This window comes from Fringilla coelebs (genome assembly GCF_963513975.1).
Source record: "Fringilla coelebs genome assembly, chromosome: 6".
Classification (NCBI taxonomy): Eukaryota; Metazoa; Chordata; class Aves; order Passeriformes; family Fringillidae; genus Fringilla; species Fringilla coelebs.
In genome coordinates, this window is record NC_140034.1 from 52,818,349 (window position 1) to 52,841,382 (window position 23,034).

The 23,034-nt window shown below is 51.3% G+C and overlaps 2 protein-coding genes across 2 annotated transcripts; one reads left to right on the forward strand and one right to left on the reverse strand.

Moving 5' to 3' along the window:
* Window positions 1-984: 984 nt before the first annotated feature.
* On the forward strand, window positions 985-2,070 carry LOC311155011 (prolactin-releasing peptide receptor-like; the record flags this gene model as incomplete). The annotated part of the gene is made up of 1 exon (XM_084207894.1): window positions 985-2,070. The coding sequence occupies one exon, from the start codon at window positions 985-987 to the stop codon at window positions 2,068-2,070; it is 1,086 nt and encodes a 361-aa protein (XP_084064020.1).
* Window positions 2,071-12,237: 10,167 nt separating this feature from the next.
* CHST14 (carbohydrate sulfotransferase 14) lies at window positions 12,238-14,327 on the reverse strand (the record flags this gene model as incomplete). Its single annotated transcript, XM_084207097.1, has 1 exon — window positions 12,238-14,327. One exon carries the CDS (start codon window positions 14,325-14,327, stop codon window positions 13,251-13,253), a length of 1,077 nt encoding a protein of 358 aa, XP_084063223.1. The 3' UTR covers window positions 12,238-13,250.
* Between the last annotated feature and the right edge of the window lie 8,707 nt (window positions 14,328-23,034).

Genomic DNA, 23,034 nt, shown 5'->3' on the forward strand with positions numbered 1-23,034 from the left:
CAGCTGCAAGTTTCCTGATGGATTTTGTGCTCCTGCCCCAGGCAGGGCACGGGGACCTGGAGCTGTGGTATCACAGCGTGCGGTGAGTGCAGCTGGGATGTAGAAAACCTCAATATCCCTCGGTTAATTACAAGGGTTTCTTAATTAATGCTGATTTGACTCTCCACTGGGGGGAAAAGACTGTCCAGATCCCAGTAAGGGGGACCAAACAATAATTTTTGAGAGTGTGGGGCTTGAAAGGAGGGTCCTGGAGGGAAACTCTTAATTTCCATATACTTTCTGCTGGAATACATTTTACCTCATTCGCCCTGGGTGGGTTTGTGGAGATGCCAAGGGAGCCAGGCACTCCCTCCTTCCCTCCCATCACAGCTGCCACAGGGAAAGACAGGAGAAGCCAAAGCTCCATGGGCGATGAAGATATAACCAAGGGGATAAAAGAGCCCAGAGGGATGGGTTGGGGTGGGGTGGGCTGGCTGGGAGAGACACAGGAGTGCAGGGGGTGGAAAGGATGCTCCTTTCCCTGCCCAGCCAGGAGGCATGGATCTGGTGGGTCAGGGTGGGATTAACTGGGAAAAATAAAAAGCAAGAAATGCAGGAGTGTCTTTTTTTTTCTGCCTTAAGTCAGCTCAGCTCCCAGGTGGAAACTCTCCATGAGGTTTCTCAAGCTGATTTTTAGGTCCTGCTGCCCCAAGCTGTCAGCTCCCCACAGATCTGTGCTGGCTCCTTCACTATTTCTCAGGTAGCTTGCCAGCTCTCCTCCATACCAGAGCTCCTCTGTGTCTGTCACAGGGCATTTTCACTCTTAAGGAAGTCATTTAATCCAGCCAGTGCCTCAGCACAGGGCTGTGCAAAAGGCCCAGACTCGGGACAGGTCCTTCTGCCCAGAAGTTCAACCAAAATGTATTTACGTCCCCTCCAGAGCTCACAGGCTCATCTGCGTTTGACTTTGAGTTGTGAGAAGCTGCATCAGCCACAGGGGCTCCCATGGCTCAGCTGCCCAATGACTCCTGGCACAACGACTCAGCCCTGATCTTCACAGGCCTGGACCTGCTGCTGGAGCTGAAGCCACTCTTCATCCCGCTCTACGCCACGCTGGTGGTGGTGGCGTGCATCGGGAACCTCTTTCTCATCCTCCTCATCGCCCTCACCAAGAAGCTGCACTGCACCACCAACTTCCTGATCGGGAACCTGGCGGTGGCCGACTTCATCATGTGCCTGGCCTGCGTCCCCCTCACCGTGTCCTACGCCTTCGAGGAGCGGGGCTGGCTCTTCGGCATGTTCATGTGCCACTTTGTCACCCTGCTGCAGGCCGCCACCGTCTTCGTGTCGGTGCTGTCCCTCACGGCCATTGCCATCGACCGCTACGTGGTGGTGGCGTACCCGATCCGCAGGCGGATCAGCCGCAGGGCCTGCGTCTGCCTCGTGGCCTGCATCTGGCTGCTCTCCATCGTGGCCTCCGTGCCCACCTCGCTGCACACCCACTACTTGGACCTCAACGCCATCGGCCACGACATGATCATCTGCGAGGAGTTCTGGAAGCACGAGGAGAGGGAGCGGCTGCTGTATTCGTGCCTGATGCTGCTGCTCTCCTACATGCTCCCGCTGCTGGCCGTGTCCATCTCCTTCTGTGCCATCACCTACCACCTGCGCAGGAGGAACGTGCCGGGCGCCGCCTATCACTGCCAGGACAAGTGGACCAGGACCAAGCACAAGACCTTCCGGGTGCTCACCATCTCCGTGGTCTGCTTTGCCATCTGCTGGCTGCCTCTGCAGGTGGTCAACTTCATCCGGGACATCGACGAAGAGTTCACCATCCTGGACAAGAGGTACGTCAACGTCATCCAGGTCTCGTGCCACCTGATTGCCATGAGCTCTGCCTGCTACAACCCCTTCATCTACGCCTCCCTCCACGACAAGTTCTGGTTCCACCTCAGCAGCTACTTCTACCGCAAGAAGCAGAGCTCCAGGAGCATGTCCTGCAAGGCTTCCCGCTTCAACACCTGCTCCACCCTGGCAGATGCTCCCACCGGGGCCTCGGACAAGATAGCTTTGCAGTCCAGGTTACCTTAGCCAGGGGACCTCGAGGGATTGGGTTTGCATAGCCCCACATCCCAAACCATGGCTAGGCCATATCCCTATATCCCGAATCATGGCTGGGTGTAGTAGGTGTCCAGCGCTACATTTGGAGCACAAAGACTTCACCCCATGGTTTATGCAGGAGATGGGTCAGTGTCTGAGCGAGGCAAACACCCATTGTGTAAAAAACTCTTTGGAGAGAGCACATCTTCATTTTAGTAGGATATAGATTGTTCCTAAGCAACAGGCAGCACTTTGTGCCACAGGAAGAGGTCGACTTGCACAGGGAGCCATGAAATTGCTGTGCATTTATCCTTTAAAATTGTGGCTTACTGGTGAGGGGATAATGTAGGACAATGTGCATTCTGCAGGTGCAGATGGGGCACGTGGCTGCTGACAGCAGATGCCTGTCTGGAATGAGTGTGACTTTTGTAACCTGCTTGGCCTGCTGGAGGAGCCACCCCCGTAACCAGACTGGGCATCCCAGTTTCTCCAGCCAAAGGTGCAGGTGCAGCAGGGCACACCCATGAAGGCATCACTGCTCTTTATGGCCAAGTAGGACTCGAAAGATCTCATGTGATGAGTTTTCTGGGAATGATGTCTCAAATTCTGCTTCCAGGGAAGTTTAGCTTGGTGTATGTCCACGTTCAGGGTCCTGCAGTGGAGGTGGGAATCCCAGTGCCAGGCTGTTCTACCCCAGAAGCTGCCAGATGAAGGGTGGGTTTGCTTGTCAGTGCTCCTCGTGCCTCTGTGGCCTCTCGGGCTGCTCTGTGCAAGGAGCACATGCAGAAGGCAGTGTCTCCTAACACCCAATTCCCATCTAGGTTTCAACCTCTTGATTTCCCAGGAGAAACCCTTGGGAACAGCCCACAGGCACCCCCACAGGCACCACAGCTCAGGGCCGTGGCAGCTCCCAGCTGCCCTGCTCTGTGGGGCCGAGCTGTGACCTCCCACTGCTCCAAGGACAGGACTTTAAAGCCCCCAGGCCACAGGTCCTCAGCCCTGTACAGAACCTGCCCATGGCACTGGCCAGCATCCCCAGTTCTGCCAGCAGCTGGGGAGCATCCAGTGCAGACACAGCTGGCTGGACCCCAACAGGATCCCTAATCCACTCCCCTTACACCTACTCACAAGCTCACTCACCTTCTAGCTGAGACCCTCATGGTGGCCCTAGAAGGACTTATGATCTTCTGTGGGGTGACTAGCAGAGACAGACACCCATCCAAGGTAGTGCCAGTGACCTCTGTCGTGTTCCCACAGAGCAGCTCCCTCCTCAGCTTCCTGCAGCTCCCTTGGGACTGTGCTGCTCATCCCAGAGGAGCCAAGCAAGGCAGAAGATCCCTGTTTGTCCTTCCTGTAATAAAGGCTTCAAGAGCTTGGGCTGTGTGTGTGTGTTGATGTGAATCCCACAAAACCCAGAAACCCTTGACTGCAGCTCAGACACATCCCAGGAAGACGCCAGCTTGGATGTGCTTAGTTCTGTCCCAGTCCTGGGCAGTGGCAGATCCTTGGGGGTAAGGCTGGGATTAGTGCTGGACCAGGTTGCTCCAAGCCCCATGCAGCCTGGCCTTGGACACTTCCAGGGACGGAGCGGACACAGCTTCTCTGAGCAACTTGTACCAGGGCCTTACCATCCTTGGAGCCAAGGATTTCTTCCCAGTATCCCATTTAACCCTGCCTTCTGTCTGACTGAAGCCATTTCCCCTTGTCCCGTCACTGCTGGTGTTGATTCCTTCTCTCTTCATTTCATCCCATCACAATCTCTATTACTTCACTCCTAATTAAAACCCCTAAGTTTCCCTAAATTACTCTTCTTAGCCTTTTTTTTTTCCATTTTCACCACCCACTCATTCCCATCACTGTATTTATCTGCAGGACCATTTAAAATCCATATATCCATCCTGGAGAACTGATCCACAAAGAGGATGAGGTTTCCTCTTCCATGTTTCCAGACTAGACTAGAATTTGCAGTTACTGAGCACTAGGAAAGAAAACCCCCACCCTCAGGTCCCCCTGTTTAGATGTTTTGCTGATTCCCTGAATTACCTTCAGGAAAAGGGAAAACACTATTTTGGGAGAGTGAGCTAAAAGCTGAGTGACTTCTGAGAATAAACACAGAAATCCTGGAGCTGTAGTCTGTGATTCACAGAAACTGGATATATAAAGGAGAACATGGTTGGTTTTCCTAATGAAAGTAAATTAATCAGATAAATGAGAGAGAAAAACATGTTTGAAGGCTGATTCTGCAGAGCTTTCCTCAGGAAGCTGCTTGAAGCTTTTCTCACAGGAACCAGGGGGTATAAAGGGGATATTTTTGTTAAATCGTCCTCAATTATTATTCTCCCTGAGGCTGTTTCTTCCTCACAAACTCTCTTGTTGGTTCAAATATGGTTGATAACAGTTGGACACTATGATCTTAAAGATCTTTTTCAACCTAAACAATTCCATTCTGTAACCCTCTTCTCTACCAGGATTTGGTGCCTGTAGCTCTCCCATCTGCCAGGACACAGCCCAGGAAGGGAAAACATTGGTCAGCCTGTTCAGGTGTTTACAGCTTTAAGGGGCAGATGATATAATTGGGGCAGATAATATAATTTATTCCAGTGATGTTCTCTCAAAAGCACTCAAGAGATGATTATTTGAAAGAGCTTACCTACAAGCAAGGTATTATTCCCATTATTTGGTCCCCATCCAGGTTTCTCCCATGGCTGCAGATGATGAGGCCCTTTGTCCTGCCCTGCAGAATTAACTGAGATGAGGATCAACTCTAAAAGCACACAAAGGATCAACACTGTTTTCATGTGTACTCCTAGAAATTTCCTCCTCTGTCTCCAAATCAGGCACAGCAAACAAAATTAGCCTGGTAATTTTCCATTGACTTTTAGTCCCCCTCTCGCTATGTTTGTTCTGTCTGGATGTCACCAGGGATGACAAAAATCCAGAACAGAGAAGGTCTTCCACTGAGCCAGGATCATTGGGCAAATTTTATTTGTGTATCTGGAAAAAGCTTAGAAATTGCTGATTAATTTATTATTATCATCATCATCATTATTTCCTGGTTTATTGTCAATAACATTCTGACTCAAGCCACTGCTTCTGATTTCCTTGACAGGGCTTGCAAAATACCTTTTGCATTTCTCTGAGCAGATTTCATGGGCTGTACAAACCGTGGCCAACTCTCTGCCCAGATCTTGGCTCTGGTTAAAGAGGCAGGTCTGTGACAGTACATGAGTAAATCAGGCTTATTTTCACTTCTTTTGGCTAAAAGCACAGTTGATACAGCTCAGGCTCACAGTAATGACCCGGAATGGGTCCTGGTTTGGGATGGAAGGGACGTCCTTAAATCCCACCCAGTTCCACCCCCCGCCATGGGCAGGGACACCTTCCAGCAGCCCAGGTTGCTCCAAACCCCATCCAACCCAGCCTTGGACACCTGGGGGCTGGATCCCACTGGGTCAGGCAGACTGAGCACCTTCCGACGGACATCATCTCTCTGTGAACTGCTGGATCTCCCAGCATTGTTGAATTATGGAAAGCACCACAGGTGATTTATGGATGTACCCACTTCCAACTCATCCCGTATTCCCCCGGTGCCTCCTCCTCCTCTGTCACTGCAAGTGCTCACGCTTTAATTTCTGTGAGCGTAGCGAGCTCTTGCTGCAGCAAATTAACCAAGATTTCCTAAACCTCAGTTTACTCCTCATTCATCTGTTTTATCCGTCATCCTGCTCCCGCTGCAGATGCCAAGAATCTCCTTAGTCACACACTGTGGTCACTGTGCCCCAGCTCAGGGACAAATCTGGCATTTACCAGACTTAGTTCACCATTGCATCACCCAAGGTGATGATGAGGGATGGGGTGCTTTGTGCCAGTCCCCAAAAACCTACAGACACATCCCTGGCTTGGTGGCACTGCTTGGGACTCTCCAGAATGCCAAAGATGGAGCAGGGCTGGGAGACACCCTGAAACCCTCCCACTCAAAGCATCATTTTTACTGCAGGTTAGTATCCAATTTTGGGAGCAATGAGGGAGAAACAGACATTTCCTGCAGCAGGGATGGATGGAGTCATCCCACAGCCCCTGGCAGCAGAGAACTTGGGGTGATGCTGCAGGCACATCCCCCATGCAGGGGTGTCTCCAGCCCATGTCCCGGCTGTGATGAGCGGGATGGGGCCGGGGCCACACGCGGGTGACAGGCGCTAATTCCGCAGATGAGGCGAGTGCTGATTGCCACGCAGGGAAGCGCTGCCGAGCGGCCCTTGGTTGCCATAGGAACCATCAACCCCCCTGGGAAAAGCCAAATGACTGGATCGGCGGCTTCTCTGGCGGTGACAGTGGGGGGCTCTGCGTGGTGACACCCTCCCGCTCCAGGAATGGAACCAGGGCAACCTCAGGGGGTGAAAGATGGTGGTGGGGATGCCTAAGGTTCCAGAGAAACCTTGGAGCCCCTTCCTGTGCCTAAAGGGGCTCCCGGAGAGCTGCAGAGGGATTTTGGACATGGGCCTGGAGCGACACGGGGGAATGGCTTCCCACTGCCAGAGGGCAGCACGGGAAATTGGGAAGAAATTCTTCCCTGTGAAGGTGCTGAGGCCCTGGCACAGACCCTTCAGAGCAGCCCCATCCCTGGAAGTGTCCAAGGCCAGGTTGGATAGGGTTTGAAGCAACCTGGCCTAGTGGAAGGTGTTCTTGCTCAAGGCAGGGGCTGGGATGGAGTGGTATGTCCTGGCAGGGGAACAAAGGGTCCCTACAGATTTTACCAGGGCTCCGAAGGGAAACTCTGCATTGCTGAGAATGTGCAGGATGTTGATAAAGCTCCAAAGTTCTGAACTAGGATCCTCAGAGCTCTTTATCCCAAAAATGTGGCCAAAAAAGAGATATTGCAATAATCCCACTGGGTTGCAACAAGAACCTGGTGAATCAAATGGATGAATTTTCAAGATTTACCCTCAAACTCACCCCAAGGCACAGCCTGCTCCTTTTCAGTTCATCAGGAGCCATCACCTCCTGGGCCACCCTGAGCCTGAAGCAACACCTGGAAATATCCAGGCAGGTTTACCGATGCTCATCCCTCCTGCAAAAACAAGAAATCTTAATTTCTCCCTTTGCCATGGGGTGTTTCCAGGCTGACAGCTCCCTCCTTCCACGGAAGACGACACAGTTCCTGGGTCTCCATAATTATTTACATGTGGGCTGTGTTTATTGGCAATTAAATGGTTCGGTGGCTGCGAGACATCAGTCTTCTCTAAACATGTTGTCTGCCAGATTGCTTCCTGCCAGCAGTCCCTGTGGGACCGGGAATTCTGCTGAGCCCTCCGGGGCCGCCTGTGGATGGGAGGAGCAGCTGGCAGAGCCCCCCCAGAAAGACAATGCTCCAACGGGGCAGGTTTGGAATTGGGAGCCACGGGCAGGGCTGGGGTTGTGTTAAACACTGAGCAAACAGGCGGAGCTGAGCCCTGGAAGATCAGAGGGGTGGCAGGGATGGGGTGTGCAGGAGCATCCCAGGCTGGAGCAGGGAAGGGAGTGATGTGACAGGATGGGATGGGGCCACGGCACCGTGTCCCCACCAAAGCAGCTGCCCCAGCTCCCCGGAGGACACTTACCACTTACAGTCTTCAAAGATCCACTGCAACGCTGCAGGGCTCGCCCTTGCTATTGCAAGACTCGGCGAGAACGATTTTTTATACAGAATTGTCTGAAGCCAGCGAGCCGAGGGTGGATTCCTGCGGAGCTGCTCCGGGGAAGGCTCCGGCACGGAGCCGAGCGCCCGGGGCGGCCGCGCTGCCCACAGACTCTGGGTCTCTGCAGCATCGTCCTGTCAGCGCCAGGAATTTGCTGCCGTCCTGCAGTCCGGGCTCCAGGGGGCTCTTTGTGAGCGCTCAGCAGGACAGACCCTCCAGCCCTGCCCTGCTGCCAGGGCTCTGCCAGAAACCAGATGGTTTCACGGCCACCCCAAGTGTCCCTAGCTCCTCATCCCCAGCTGCTGCTTCCTTCAAAGCCCCCAGCCCCCAAAAGCCTCCTGACCCCCACGATCCCACAGAACACCTTGATTCTGGATGGGGCTTGGAGCAACCTGGTGTAGTGGAAGGTGTCCCTGCCCATGGCACGAGGTGGGACTAGATGATTTTAAGGTCTGTTCCCAGCAAAATCTCCCCAAAGGACAGGCTCGCTGGGTTCTCATCAGCTTAACATCCACTTGGACTTGCCAGTGATCAGGCAGTGGGATTGAATTGTGGGAAGAAAAAGTAGCATGGGGATCCAGATATTTATATTCATTTACTATGTTCTCATATTTTAAATCTCAAGCCTTTGCTACTTCCCCCTGCTTGGCCCTTTCCCAGGTTAGAAATGAGCCTGAACCTTCTGAATTCTGCTCTGCTGGTGGCAGGGATCTGAGCCTACACCCAGCCATGCTCTTTATCCTTTACTCCTCACTCCAGCACCTTAAAATTCCTTCAAACAGTGGCAGCTTAAACAGGGGTTTCCTCAGGCACCTGTGTGTTGCTGCTGGTTCCCACATCCCTGTTTTCTTTCTCACCTGATGCTCCCCAACAGCAGTAAACAGGATTTTGCTGGTTGCTTGGAGCTTCTTCCCAAGCCCCCGGTGCTTTCAGGAGAGCAGAAGGACGTGCTTAGGCCCCAGAGTGCCCTGCTGTTCCCCATTCCAGCTCCCACCAGCAAATACCACTCACCAGAGCCACTGAAAGGTGCCGTTTCTTCACTGGTTCTGGGACTCAAAAAAGAGCTCTGCAGGTCATGGATAAACCCTGATGGAGATTTATTTTAGTCCCTCTCATAGCTCAGCAGGGATTCTGTGGCTCCCATTACCACTCTGGAGAGGTATAAAGCAAATTCCTCAAGACTCTTGTCTTGAAATCACCTTAAGATTTGGCGAAAGCAACAGAAGATGCAGGTTATAATTGTGGGTCTGCAAAGGAAAAGGCTTTTGGAGAGTTTAAAATCCAAAGGTGTTTTTTCCCCAGAAGAAAAGGAAGCCACTTTGTCTGTCTGTATGGGCAAGAGGAAAACAGACCTGGAAGATTCCTGGACATGAAGAAGAGGTTGGATATAACTGAGACAGGAGACTCCTGCCTGTTACCCGAGATGGGACTCCAGCTCCGGTTCCTTTGGGATCCTGAATGTGGGGCAGCTCCGCTGAATTTGGTGGCAGCAGCACTGTGGAAAGGGCAGGTGAAGTTCTACAAGCCCTTCCCATCCAATCATGACACTTCTGATTTCTCCTCTTTTAACCCAAAGCACAAACTGCCAAGGACAAGGAACACCACGTGGAGGCACATGGGCCCTGGCAGAAGGTTCCTGACCGACAAGGTGTTCCCTCCTCCCTCCCGCTGGCGCCGGGCCTGGACATATTTTGCTCACGATGCAACTTCCATTATTTCCATGGCAACCATCCTTTGTCGGGGCTGAAGACGGGAGATTTTTTAACAACTCCCCGTTCGCCAATTCAAGCCCCAGAAGGAAGTGGGAAAGTTCTCATTCACATGCAAAATAGCTGTGATAAAAGCCGAGGGGTGCAGGGCGGGGGCAGCGCTTGGGCACGGCGCTTTTCATCCCAGCCTTCCTCATTTCCTCGGTTTACAGTGGCAAAGAGCCTCGTCCAGGGATGTGCCTGACACCCTCTCAAACCCACCCGTGGAAGGGGGCTGGAACTTGGCGATCTTTAAGGTCCCTTCCAAACCAAACCATTCCGGGATTCTAGGAATACCGAAATATCTCGACACACAATAGACCCACTGCAGACGCTTTCTTTTGGCTCTTTCAAATTCCTGCCTGCGACGGAAGGAACATCCCAAGGATGCTCGTGCTTCAAGCAAGGTCCACAGCCCGTGCTGACCCTCGTCCATCAGGAGGGAGGCTGGGAGCCAAGAGGAGCAGAAGCCAGGCTGGTGTGATGCCGTCTGCAGGCGTCAGAGCAGCCGTTCCTGGCACCGCTTGCTCCCGCCGCCATTCCCAAAGCTTTATTCCCACTAGATCTGGGGTCATGGCTACCAGCCAGCTTGGTGACTGGCAGCCTTAATGTGTTTATTTCAGCCCCAGTGCCTGGCCAGGAAGTTGGTTATTCCTGCAAATCCACACAAGACCCACAGGAAAAAGGAGAACCCTGACATACACCCTGAGCTGAGCATGGGGACCAGAGGGAACATATTCCAAACCCCTTTCATGTTACCAAAAGCCAACAGCTTGGGGTTTGGAAAGGGTGGAACAAGGCTTTGCAGGTGTAATGTTGGAATTAGTAAAGAAGATGACACGTGAAGTGAGATTTTTGGAACAGCAAAGGTTCCTAACCTGTCTTGCCTTCTGGTGCGCAGGGGAACGCCAAACCAGCTCCAAATTCCAAAAACTGAGCAGGAGAAGAAGTGACTAATGACAAAATACAGTAACATTGTGGTACTTCAGAGGGAATCAGAAGGTTTCTGTGTCATGAGTGGAATTAAACTGTTGGGCTGTCTCCACATCCCTGGACAGGGCTCTACAGGGAGAACATGAGAGCAGCGGGGTCAGGGATGAGATTTATGAGCACAAAATTGGAATAAGCAAGTGGGGAAAAGGCAGGGACAAATCTTGATGCCGAAACCAGGGAAGTTTGGGGCATTCCGTGCAGAACTGACGATTAACAAAATAGTCTTCAAAAGAGGAAAGATTCCCTTTTGATCCTGCGGGATAACTGCACGTGTGGGGATGGAAAGGTGGGAAAAGGAGCTGCCAGACTGGAGCAGATCCAAACCAGTTCATAACTTCATGTTTTCCTCCCTGCTCCTGCAGCCGTCACCCCTTTCCCCGTGCTCCAGGGGATGGCTGAATCCTGCTCAGCACCTCTCACCTCCAGCGCCTGCTGTCAGCTCTGGAATCTCCTCCTGATTTATTCCACCCTGGAGAAACACCTGGCAAAGGAAAGAAATGATACAGCTGCAGAGGGAGCTGACTTTTTTTCACTCTACTTGTACAAAGCTGCCACGGATAATTGTACCATTGGTCACAGATAAAAAGAAGCCCAAACAATGGAAACCTGATAGATTTCTCATTTTTGCTGACCTGCAGACAAACTTCTTCCCAAGCTACAAGGCTCTACGTGAATTAAAATCCTTCTCATGGGAAGGTACAAGGAGGTGGGAGCCTGTTTGCTTTATCTAAAGAGAAAAGGGTGATCATTGATGCTCAGAAAAGGAGAGAGTGAGTCTGAGAAAAGCAAAATCCTGTGCACAGTAAATTAGATTAAGGGAACAAGAGACAGAAATTTAATATAGAGAACAGAAGCTGCAGCAGATAAACAAACAATCAGCATAAACCTTTAAAACTACTGAGAAATAAACGTTTAATTAAAAACCAAATTACCAAACGAGTGGGAAATGTTCCCAGAAGCAAAGATAGCAAAGTCTGACCAACTTATTCCTAGTTAGGGAGACCTGGAGGTCAGGTTTAATTACAGCTCAGCCCACCCCCCCTCAGCAGCATCTGTTTTACAACCCAAAATCCGATTCCCAGCCTGATCTGGTGCCTTTGGCTGGAGGACAGATCTCCAGTTCTTCCAGCACTGGGCACCAAAACCCCTGGGGACAGACAGGAATGCTGCTGATTTCAGAGTGGGCACAAAGAGAGAAAAGACAGTTTCTGACCCATTTCTGGCCTGGGATCAGTAACCACAGATTCAGGACATGGCCAGGAGCTCAAATCCATGAATATTCCAGTACTTGCCCTCATACCCAGCCACGACCCCCTCAGCAAAGGTAAAAATCCCTCAGCCCAAACTGTCCTTGGGCACTTACCCCAACAGTGGGCTTGGATGTGGCTCCATGTCCTTCTTTCAGACAATGTTAAAACCCTGAAGAAAATACCTTAAAAATGGGGAAAGAAAATTAAGAGAGGAATCCCAGGAAGCTGCCAGCTCCAAAATCACTTTGTACTAACGCCACAATGATTAGGAGCCAATTTTGCTGCTTTTTATCCCATTTCCCCGTGTCCTGTTATGCACTGGGCTCCAATGTATCCTTTCTCCATGTGTTGGTGCCACTCTGGCAATTAAAACATTAATTAATCACGACAAGAACAACCAATTCATCCCATCTTTGTGTTGTGGCTCAGCATGAGGGGCAGAGGCCTCCCCAAGGACACAAACAATCCCAAGGAAAAGAACTAACAGGCTAATTCATATAAAAACTTTATTAGAAACGAGGACACAGCCTCCCAGGAACAACATCCTGCCTTATCTCCCAAACTTTTACGATTTCAGAGCCATATTTAAATACAACAGCCATAAAAATGGTTTGCACAGCTATTAAAGGAGGAAAAATCAATCCACAAATTGCCATTTTTTCAAACATGGCTGGAGAAAGGGTTTTTCCACAGTGGTTTCCATGCAGGGACCCACGAGGCTGAAAGCTGGCACATGGCCCATGGGATTTGTTTTCCATCCTAAGGACCAGGATAGGCTTTGATCTTATCCCGAGTCTGTATTGCTTCAGTTCAGAGAAAAGAGCAGAATGGGATGGCTTGATATTGCATCTGATACATGATGTTGGGTAAAGAGCTGTACTCCCAAAATCACCCAAAAAAGGGGTATTATCCTATCCCTAAATATATTTCAATGGTAAATAATAATAATAATAATAAAAATAAAAACCGGAGGTGCTACTGACACAGAAAAAATGACCAGCCTCATTTAAGTACCATCTACAATGAAAAAATAAAGGATAAATGGGGCCTGTTTTACCTTTTTTTTCCTACTTTTACCCAAACCCACCCAGAACTGCTTTAACAACACTAATTTTTAGTGCATCAAGTGCCATGTTATGATCTCAATTCAACCAACGTTTAGTTCAAAACCCAAACAAGGAACAAAAATACTTAAAATATATAAATTTCTCAGATTCCTTACAGGAATTCTCCACATTGTGGCATAAAAAAAGGATTTAGAGCAAAATAGAGATACAAAAGCTACTGTGCTCGAGCCAGTGTCGTACGTACACAGGAAAGTCAGAGAGGTAAAAAAGGATCCTAAGTAGTGAAGGCAGTAGAGAATATTTCATATAAACAATGCTTGCAAAGTAGAAAATTTGGAAATAATGCATAGAGGAGCGTGCTTCACACAGCACCAAGGGCCGCGCAAGCAAATCCTTGTAGCCAAGGCAGAATTCCCACCGTCTCTCGACAGGAACTGCTCACTGCCTGCAGAACTCGCTGGTGATGTTGGGCAGGGGGTAGGCGAAGAGGGAGAAGTCCAGGATGTATTTGGGGAGGAGCTCTCTGATCAGCCGGCGCTGGGTGTTGCACAGGTAGTAGTGCAGCGTCTCGGCCGTGACGGGCTTGTACCAGGCCTGGCGCTCCGGGAAGCGGACGAAGGAGGGCGACTGGATGTGCTCCAGCACGTGGTTGGCGTCGGCGTGCAGCCGCTCGTAGGAGCCGATGAAGTCGTACCTGACAGCGCAGGGCTGGCACAGGTTGTAGATGGGCATCCAGTGCTCGTTCATGCGCTCCACGTCCTCGTCCAGCAGGTACTGCAGGAACTCGGAGAAGGACACGTCGTCGCCGGCCGAGTTCCCCCCGTTCTTCCGGTAGCGCCGGACGATCTCCACGCCGTACTTCTGCTGGTACTCCTTGATCTCCCCGAATTTATTCCGGTAGGCCGAGAGCAGCCTCTCCATGGGGTTCCGCACGAAGATGAACTTGTAGTAGTGCTTCAGGCGGTAGCTGATCTCCTCCGGCTTCATGTCGCCCAGGAACACCAGGTCGCTCTTGTGGTCCATCTTCCCCTGCACGTCCACGCTCTCCAGAGCCCCGTCCAGCACCTTCAGGATGCGCTTCCAGTTGGAGCAGGCCACCTTGGGCACGTAGCAGTAGAGGAAGCGGTACTTGTCGCTGACCAGGAGGTGCCGGAGCACCGTGCGGCGCTGCCCGGGCGGCAGCTCCCAGACGCTGCGGGGCATCGAGCGCTGCCCGCACAGGGCGCGGATCGTGCGGTTCCGCGTGTCCCGCAGCACCTCCAGCTCCAGCTCCGCCGGCGAGTCCCGCCCGTCCCGCCGGGCCGGCCCCGCGGGCGGGTGCAGCGGCGGCGGCCCGACCTGGGCGAGGATGCCGCGCTCGATCATGAGGAGGAGCCCGCTGGAGGCCAGGATGACGCCGAACATCAGCATGGAGGGCAGGAGCGCCGCGCCCGCCGCGCCCCGGGAGCGCGCCCGGCTGCGGCCCGGCGGGACCGCCCGGCGGGGCTCGGCGGGGCCGGGGCCGCGGGGCTGCATGGCCGGGAGCTCCCGGGCCGGGCCGGCTCGGCCGGGGCTGCGGGGGGGTCCGGGCTGGGCGGGGCGGGCGCGGTGACGGCGCGGGGCGGAAGAGGCGGCGGGACCGCCCCGCACTGAGCCCGCCCGCCCGGGGCCCTGCGGCGGGGACAGCGGAGGCACGGGATGATCGAGTAGCGGGACTGGAGGGGACCTCGGGGCCCGTTCAGTGCCACCCGTGCCGTGGGCAGCGACACCTTCCACCGGCCCAGGTTGCTCCAAGCCCCGTCCAGCCTGGCCTTGGACGCTTCCAGGGATCCAGGGGCAGCCACAGCTTCTCGGGGCAACCTGTGCCAGGGCCTCAGCACCCTCCCAGGGAAGAACTTCTTCCCAGTCTTCCACCTAACTCTGCCCTCTGGCAGTGGGAAGCCGTTCCCCCTTGTCCTGTGCCTCCGTCTCTTGTCCCAAGTCCCTCCCCAGCTCTCTTGGGGCACTGGAAAAGGCTTTAAAGTCACCCTGGAGTTTTTTCCAGGCTGAAGATCCCCTGCTCTCCCAGCCTGTAGCCAGAGCAAAGCTGCTCTACCCCTCTAATCACTGAATCACAGAATCATCAGGTTGGAAAAGACCCTCCAGACCACTGAGTCCAACCTGTGACTGATTCTCACCCAGCCCAGAGCACTGAGTGCCATGTCCAGTCCTTCCTTGAACACCTGCAGGTTTGGGGACTCCACCACCGCCCTGGGCAGCCCCTTCCAGCACCTGACATCCCTCTACACAAAAAACATTCCTCCTGATGTCCAACCTGACCCTCCCCTGGTGCAACTTGAGGTCATTTCCTCTACTGTCCCTTGCTCCCTGTGAGCAGAGCCTGACTCCCACCTGGCTGCACCTTTCTGTCAGGGAGCTGTAGAGAGCGAGAACGTCCCCCTCAGCCTTCTTTTCTCCAGGCTGAGTCCCCCCAACTCCCTCGGCTGCTCCTCAGAGCCCCTACTCCCACTGATCATCCCTCTGGAGCGAGTTCAGAGCCATCCCTCCACCAGCACCTCGGCATGTCGGGATATCAGTCAGGCCTGAGCAACACTTCACACTGCTCTCATCCCAAAATACACCGAAGTGTCATTTCAAAGAGCTCACCAGGTTTGCTCCGAGGTTCTGGGTGCTGCTGGCAGCACAGTTCACATCCCAGCACTTCCGTGGCCTTGTGCAGTGATAATGGATGGTTTTTACAACACCAGGCCAAACTATCCATAATTAGGCATTGTGCTCCACTTGAAGGAATTCTAGAATTCTGTTATCCTGCACAGGTTTAACACCTGGAGGAGGGGAAGACACTGGCTATATGCTGAGCTGAGGAGACTGTGCCACCACCGAGAGCCAGAGGGAGGGATTTTCCAACACTTGGCAGGCATTTCCCGCAAAGCACCTCTGTGAACGACCCCAGCCGCTCACCTGCTGCTCCAGGCCATCCCCTGGATGCCTGCGGCACTAACCCAGCCATCAGGATGCCATTTCCTCTCACAGCCCTTTCCCAAGTCATTCCACACTGCCATTGTTCTCCGAATTTTCCTTCAATGAGTTTTCCTAGCCTACCACGGGGCCTGGGCTCTTAACCAGCCTTGCAGGGACTCTCTGTCAGGAGCTTTCTTAACATCAAGAGAAAACCAGCTTCCACTTACTTTCCTTTGATCAGGAGCCAAGAGCATTTTGTCAGCCAAGGCAGACAAAGCACTTGGAGCGCAGCGTGAGAGCCTGCAGCTAGATTATTGCACATTTCCCAGTTTTATTTGGATGTAAATACAGCATTAGCTCTAGGAAGAGACCGATATCCGACCTGCCACCAGCAAAGCTGCACACACGAAGTGTTATCAGATTCCTGCTCTCATTTCAGAGGGCAGGTCCTGATCCGATCTCAACACCAGCCCAAACTGAAGCCGTGCCAACATATATAATCCGTGTCACTGAGACAAAAAATCAATCCCTCCTCCTGGGGAAAAAGCCTGATTGCAGCAAACTCCAAAGCAGCCAAAGGGAATTTTTATTTCTTCGAAGGCGTGTTAGTCTGGCACTGCTCATTCCTTTTTGTTCCTATTCCCCACTAATATCTCTGGTCAGGAGCAGTTGTGCAGGATAGCCCACTGGTTCTTGACATGCAGAGAAACAGGAAACTGCCCACGAGGTCAGAAGGGCTATTTTCCAAAGGGAACCTGGATTTAAGGACTGGTCTGAAGAGAAGGCATGGGGGCTGGGATGCAGAGTCTCTATAGGAACAGCACAGCCAAGGAAATACAGGGTTCAGGGGCTGGTTTGCAGGGCTAAACCCTGTGTCACCAGGGAAAATTAATTGTGGTTACACTCAGTGTGCCTAATTAACACCCAGAGTGAGCACAAGTTTGATTTCCAAAGCAGTCAAAAGTGCCTCACATTCAGAATGTGCAAAACTATGGGAATATATTTCCCAGACAGATCCATTCCTTCAGAAAAAGCACATTTAGCAAATAAAATGTCACCAAGGAAACCCAACTTCAGGCTGCTGTGGTTTGCCTACAAGTTTATACAACACACCGCAATGATGGAAGGGTTTGGTTCTCTTTTCTGTGGAAGAAGGGAAACCCACACAGCTCTTCCCAGGGAAATGCTCTGCCAGGCCTCTGTGTGATCTACTAGCAGGGGCTGGAGCAGCAGCTTCATCCCTAAAATTCCCACTTACAGGTAAAAAAGATTTTTGTACTTCCCAGCCCTCTTCAAAATGCCTCCAAACCTCAATACTCACCTTAAGAGCACCACAGTCTCCACCCTGGGTAACTGGAGCAGTAAATCTCTGGGCCTTTTCCTCACTGTTTACTCATATGAGCAGAAAAACAACATTAAAATACATTATTATTATATTATTACATTATAATATCAATTCCCACCTTACAATGAGCCAGTCTCCCTGCAGCATTTATGCACACACAAGTTTAAGGAAGGCTGTAGAACTCACCTCGGCTGTCAGAAATCAGGAATATGTGTGACAACGAAAAGGCCAGTTCCCAGAGGGGCTGGAGAGAAAGACTGAGGGACACCCCTGTCCTTCTAGCTCGGAGTGAGGCTAGACACTGATGTCATCAAAAATGCCCTGCCAAGGCTCTGCTGGCCTTTGGGGTAAGATCAGATATTTATTTTGGTCTGAAGAACTGCAAAAAGGATGAATGGGTGAGGCCTCTGGAAAAGCTGAGCAAGAGAAGGAAGGTTTATTGAAAAAACATCAGTTTGGGCCGATGCCAGCTTCCCAGACAAGAAACAGGATGGTGATTCCTATCAGAGGAGACCCCCCTGGATTGGTTTGAGCAACTCTGGATCAAAAAGTAAAACAAGCAAAGGAGGAGAGATCCGATGCTGTGTCTGCGTGTCCAGAGATTATCCCATAATTTGGTATAATAAAGCCTCTTATCCAAGGGGATAAGCACAGAAGCTGCTCCACAATCAGCTCACTACTGAGGCAGAGTTTCTTATCTCTGGGGAAAGAGCCTTTTTAAACAAAGTCAAACCCTCTGGATGAATATACTGAGTAAATCTAAGGAGATGGTCAAACACAAAAATCACTGTTTTCAAGGAAAACTTTGTGCTGACGGATCTGGTTATAAATTCATTGATATGCAGTTGGCTGGACTTGCAAAGACCTTGCTCTGAGCTCAGTGCCTTAACTCCGAGCTCAGATCCTTAGTTCCTCACGCTGAGCTCCGTTCCGTTTTCCCTGCTCCGCTGGGCACTGTGGAATCGCTTCCGAATGGAGCCATCCCGGGAGGTTCAGCTCCTTAGCGCCAGGAGAACCAGCAGGCACCGCTCGCTCTTCCCCTTTGGATTTGGGGTGAAGAGGCAGGGAGCGAGCCGGAGCGCATCCGGTCGCCAGGGATGGCACAGAGAGCGGGGCGGCAGCGGAGGCTGCGGGGCGGCAGGCAGCAGGGCTGGCAGACACTGCACGGATCCGCATCCCCCCGGGCAGCGCGGAGCTGTCACACACTCCGGAGGTCGGAGCGAGGGCAGGAGTACCGCAGGCGCCAGCGCAACGGGGACAGCGGCTCGGGCAGAGCTCGCCCAGTTATTCTCCCGCTCCCAGATCTTCTCCCCCAAAAATCAGGTTGACATGCAAAGCCCGTTGCCAGGCTGAGCGTATCCAACTTTAAGCCAGTAACAACCACAGCTCCCTTGTTGCACCCTTTATCCTCCCGCTGACCCATCTCTGATCCCTCTGATCCCTCTGAGCCCAGGGCTGCTGGATGTACGCACACACACATCCTCGGAGTCGCAGCCAGCCGGGGTTTTACCACCAGCGCTCAGCACAAACACACATTAAATGCAACACAGCTCCGAAACGTGTTTCGCAGGAGAGTCTCCAAGTCTCTTAACTCATTCCAGGTCTATCTGCTGCTCTTTACACGGAGCTTCCCGAGGCTTCCAGGCGGCTCCTGCGGGGCTGTAATGAAGTCGTGACTCCGTGTGTGTGAAGTTCCTGCTGGAATTTGTAGGCAATTAATGTTTCTGTGTTTCCACAGGCAGCAGGACAAGGACTGAATCTGCTCCAACACCTCCAAAACCTGCAGCATCTCATCCCTGACACCAGCAATCATTGTCCCCAAGGCAATGGGACCGATAAGGACCCATGTGACTGAACCCTGTTGAGGTTTGTAACATCCTTCCGTGAGCTAGGAGTGATAATGGCCTGTGAAGGACGTGCTTTGCCCCAGGGCAAGTATTTAACTGGGATATTGGAGACTGATGGTGGATGGGTGCTGGGAAGTTTTGGGGATAAGCTGAACGAGAGGCGGGGATCTGGCTGGAAACATAGACAAATTTATCCTGGAGGGGACAGTCAGACATCGGAGGAATGGTGCCATCTGTGTAGAGTCCAAGCTGGCTGACTTGCAGAACCCCAGAATTTGGAAAGACCTCCAAGATCATCAGGTGCAATCTTCAGTTGTGGTACTGCGGAAAACTTCTCAAATTCTGGTCTTTTTCTTATTCTTCTTAATATGGTTTTCCATTTGTAACCTGGATTTTATAGGAACGGGAGGTTTTGTGCCTTCAGGCCATCCTGGGCAACATGTTATTTAAATTGCTGAGTAATCCCTAAAAGCATTTTCCCGACTATTCCAGAGGCACTTCCCAAGGAAAGTCTGAGGGTTTATCATCAAGCCCACTGTAAATTCCAGTCGGAAATCCTGGGTCAATGAATCACAGCATCATTCCTATTTTATTATTACTGACACACTCTTATGTACACACTCAGTTTGTTTTTCCACGTTAAACTCCCTGTGTGTGCACAGCAGGATCCTACTGGTGCTTTTAATGAATAAACATGTAGAATTAATCTGAAATTTTCTCTAAATGCAGCATATTTGGAAAGTTATTTCCAGTGTTTTCAAGCCTGAAATGTATCAGCATCAAGATGGTTTGGAAAATGAAAGGAAGAAAAATGAGGGAGGAAACGCAGGATCTAGGGGAAGGCAAAGAGCAAAGAGTAAGTGAATCCCATCACTCATGAAAAATTAATTATTAGAAAAATGAGTTATTATAAAACATGAGCCATTGTTAATTAGATCAAAGACCATAAGTGACTCCAGCAAGAATTCTGGCCTGACGTCTGTCCCAACAGGATTAATTTAAAATAAACATCAGGAGGAATTAAATAAATCAGTCCATTTGTGCCTCCTCTTGCTCTGGACCATTGAAGACTGAGACTTTCTGTTAAAGAGTGATGAAAATGTTTTTTTCCCCCCTCTCTATCAATTAAAAAAAAAAGTTGCATTATTTCCAGATTTTAGAAGAAAACTAATTGGGAAAGTTAAATTACAAGAAAGTTTGCTCAAATATTAGGAAAAAAAAGGGTTGGGAGCAAGGGGTCTGCCCCTGGAAATGGGAGACTGCTGCCTGCCTGGATCCTGGTTTCCAGACCCACATGAACCTGTGGGGCGGCTTTTGGGACATCACATTCCTGAGACAGGGAGGTCCCATGAGGAAATCAATTCCCACAGGGAGCCTCAGCCTTCATCTCGCAGGGAGGCGAGAACAAAACTCAACTGTGCTCGTTAACATGCCATGTAATTCCCTTTTTATAGACTAATTATCTGATATGCTACGAATCCAATCCCACTCATGGATCTTTGGCTGTGATAGGGAGAAACATCCCCCAGCCTGGGACAGGGAGAAACATCTGATTGCTAAATCACCCTCACTCTGAGCAGTCCAGAGTCTGCTCCTTTAGAAATCCATCTCCGTGACCCAGGGCAGCAGAGGATGCTGTTTCCTGCTGGGGAGGTCATTTGTGTGGAAGGAAAAAGAGGGGAAAAAAGGGATTAAGTGGAGGTGAGGGAACATTCTGTGATCTGAGAGCACAAACCACTCCACAGGCTGACTGGGATGTGGTGGCCAGAGGTACCTGCTCTGCTCCTTAAATCCGGGACCACCCAAAAAGATGGAGGAGAAATCAGAGCCAGCTTTGTGCAGCACAATCTCTACATATTAAAAAGAAATAAAGACGAGATGTTCTAGGGACAAAGGAAACCCAGAGAATTTGCTCTGTGCCCTGAGCCAGGTGCTGAGGAGCAGAAGAGTTTACCTGTTGCAGAGGGAGAAGGCAATTTTCTCACCAGCTCTTCCCAGAGAACTTGACTCTTCCAAAACCACGATATTCCCAGTGTGGGAAGCAGAAATGCTCTGGGAATAGCCACAAACTGCTTCCTCATGGGAAATCTGGCTGTCTTCCTGTCCTTTTCTCATTTATGGAGTGCTAAATGCTGCCAGGTGCCCTTGTCCCTAACCCAGCTCTTGTATGGACTTTTACAGTCACTGCATCCCTGCTCAGGCAGCAGCATGGGAATAGCAGCGAGCACGGCTACAGAAAAAAATGGATTATTGATGAAGTTATATGATTATTAATCATATTATTTACGAGTGCAGAGAAAACAGAGCAACAAAGCAAATTCCCAACAACCTGGCTCACTGCGGGGGCTCCCAACCCCGCTTTGCACCATATCCTTTCAAAAATCCCTCTCCATCAGAAGAGCCTGTTTGTTGTTTTCTGATACAGCTATTCCGGTGCTCCTTCTGAGAGCGGAAGAATATTCCTGGAGAGGCAGGTTTTTTCCAGCCCTGTTAAATTGATTTGCTTTTAAGAATCACTGGGCGGTCGAACCGCTCTGGCTCTGGCTTGTTTGTGCAGAACACTCTGGAGGGGTTTATAGAGATATTAAAATTAAATATGAAGTCACGGAATAAATGGGACCTCCATTCAGTGTGCCTTGTAAATCCAGTTTAAATGGTTCCCTTTATTAAATATCCTTTCCTCTTAAAAATGGATTAACTGCTCTCACCGGAGGCTCTGACGGGGAAGCTGTTGGATCCCTATGGCAACGCCACGCTCCGAGAGACCCCTCGCTCTGTGCCAGCCCCTCGGCTTCATCCCAGTCCAGGTATCCCCCTTATACCACCTCCAATTATTAATTAGCATCTCCCACTATTAATTACAACCCTGAGGCCAGCACTGGGTGCTGTGCTGCAACTTCCCACTGCCTCGGTGAGTCCCATCTCCTATGGAAAGCATGGATAGAGGTTGGATGCCTTTCCCAGCACACCTGGCAGTGCTCACCTGATTCCTCCTCTGTCCCCCTGATTTTTGGGCTCGTTGTTTTCCTTCTCTTGCTACTTTTGGCCTCAGTCTCTAACACTGCCCAGTGCCACTCCCAGGGGCCCTGCAGAGCTCTCAACATGTGTTCCAGGCTGGCGTTTGGAATTTAAGGAAAATTCATATATAAAGGGGTGATTTAGCTGGATTTTGGGGTTTGGCAGGAGGCTTAAGCAGTAGAGTCCTGGCCAGTCCCCATGTGAACCCTCAGCACAGTTCCCTTCCCAAGGGCCAGATAGGAATTACCTTTTTGCCAAGGGCTTTATCACAGGAAAGAGCCTCCCAGAATGTCCAGCTTGATGTTTCCAGAAAAATGGCTCCCTGCACTGCTGCTCCAGGACCCTGAGGTTTTGGGCACAGGGATGCAGCCATGGCAGGAGCAGCAGCAGCTGGAGAAGAACACGAAAAGCTCAACCTCATTTTTATTCAGCTTTAAGTGACACAGGCAGTGCAGGAGCCATTCCAAGAGTGGCTCTGTGAGGCTGCGGCTGCTTTCCCATGGATGGAGCCTGTGCCAACGGAGCTGGGGGCTCCCTGTGCTGCCACTGCAGCATTTGGAACAGCATGGAGCAGCAAGAGCCAATGCTGGCATGCAGGGATTAGCGAGCAGTTATCCATCATCTCCCCTCAAGCCCCCAGCTCGCTGAGCCAAGTGTTTATCCCATATGGATGGGGTGAGAAGGGCACAGTAAAACAAAAAATTGCCCACACTCAGGTCCCTGAAGCCACCAGTTTAAGGGGATGTGTATCCCTTTTCCCTGTGCAGCACCAACCCTGCCAGGGCAGCTCCTGCCACCAGTGATGAGACAAATCCCACTCCCTGCACAGCTCCTCCATGTGCAAGGACAAAGCTGGGTGGGTGCTGGAGCACTCTGTCATGTTCATGTGACAGTCCCAACTGCTCCTGTCTCTTGGCTCACAGGGATTTTTGGCACAATTACAGCCCATATAATTAATGCTGCTAATTATAATTAGCAGCATTAAAGCCCCAGTTAAACACAAGCAGGAGCTCGTGGCTTTCACTCCAGGTGGGAAGACATTCCAGCCAGTCCTGGATGCTGCTCTGGATCT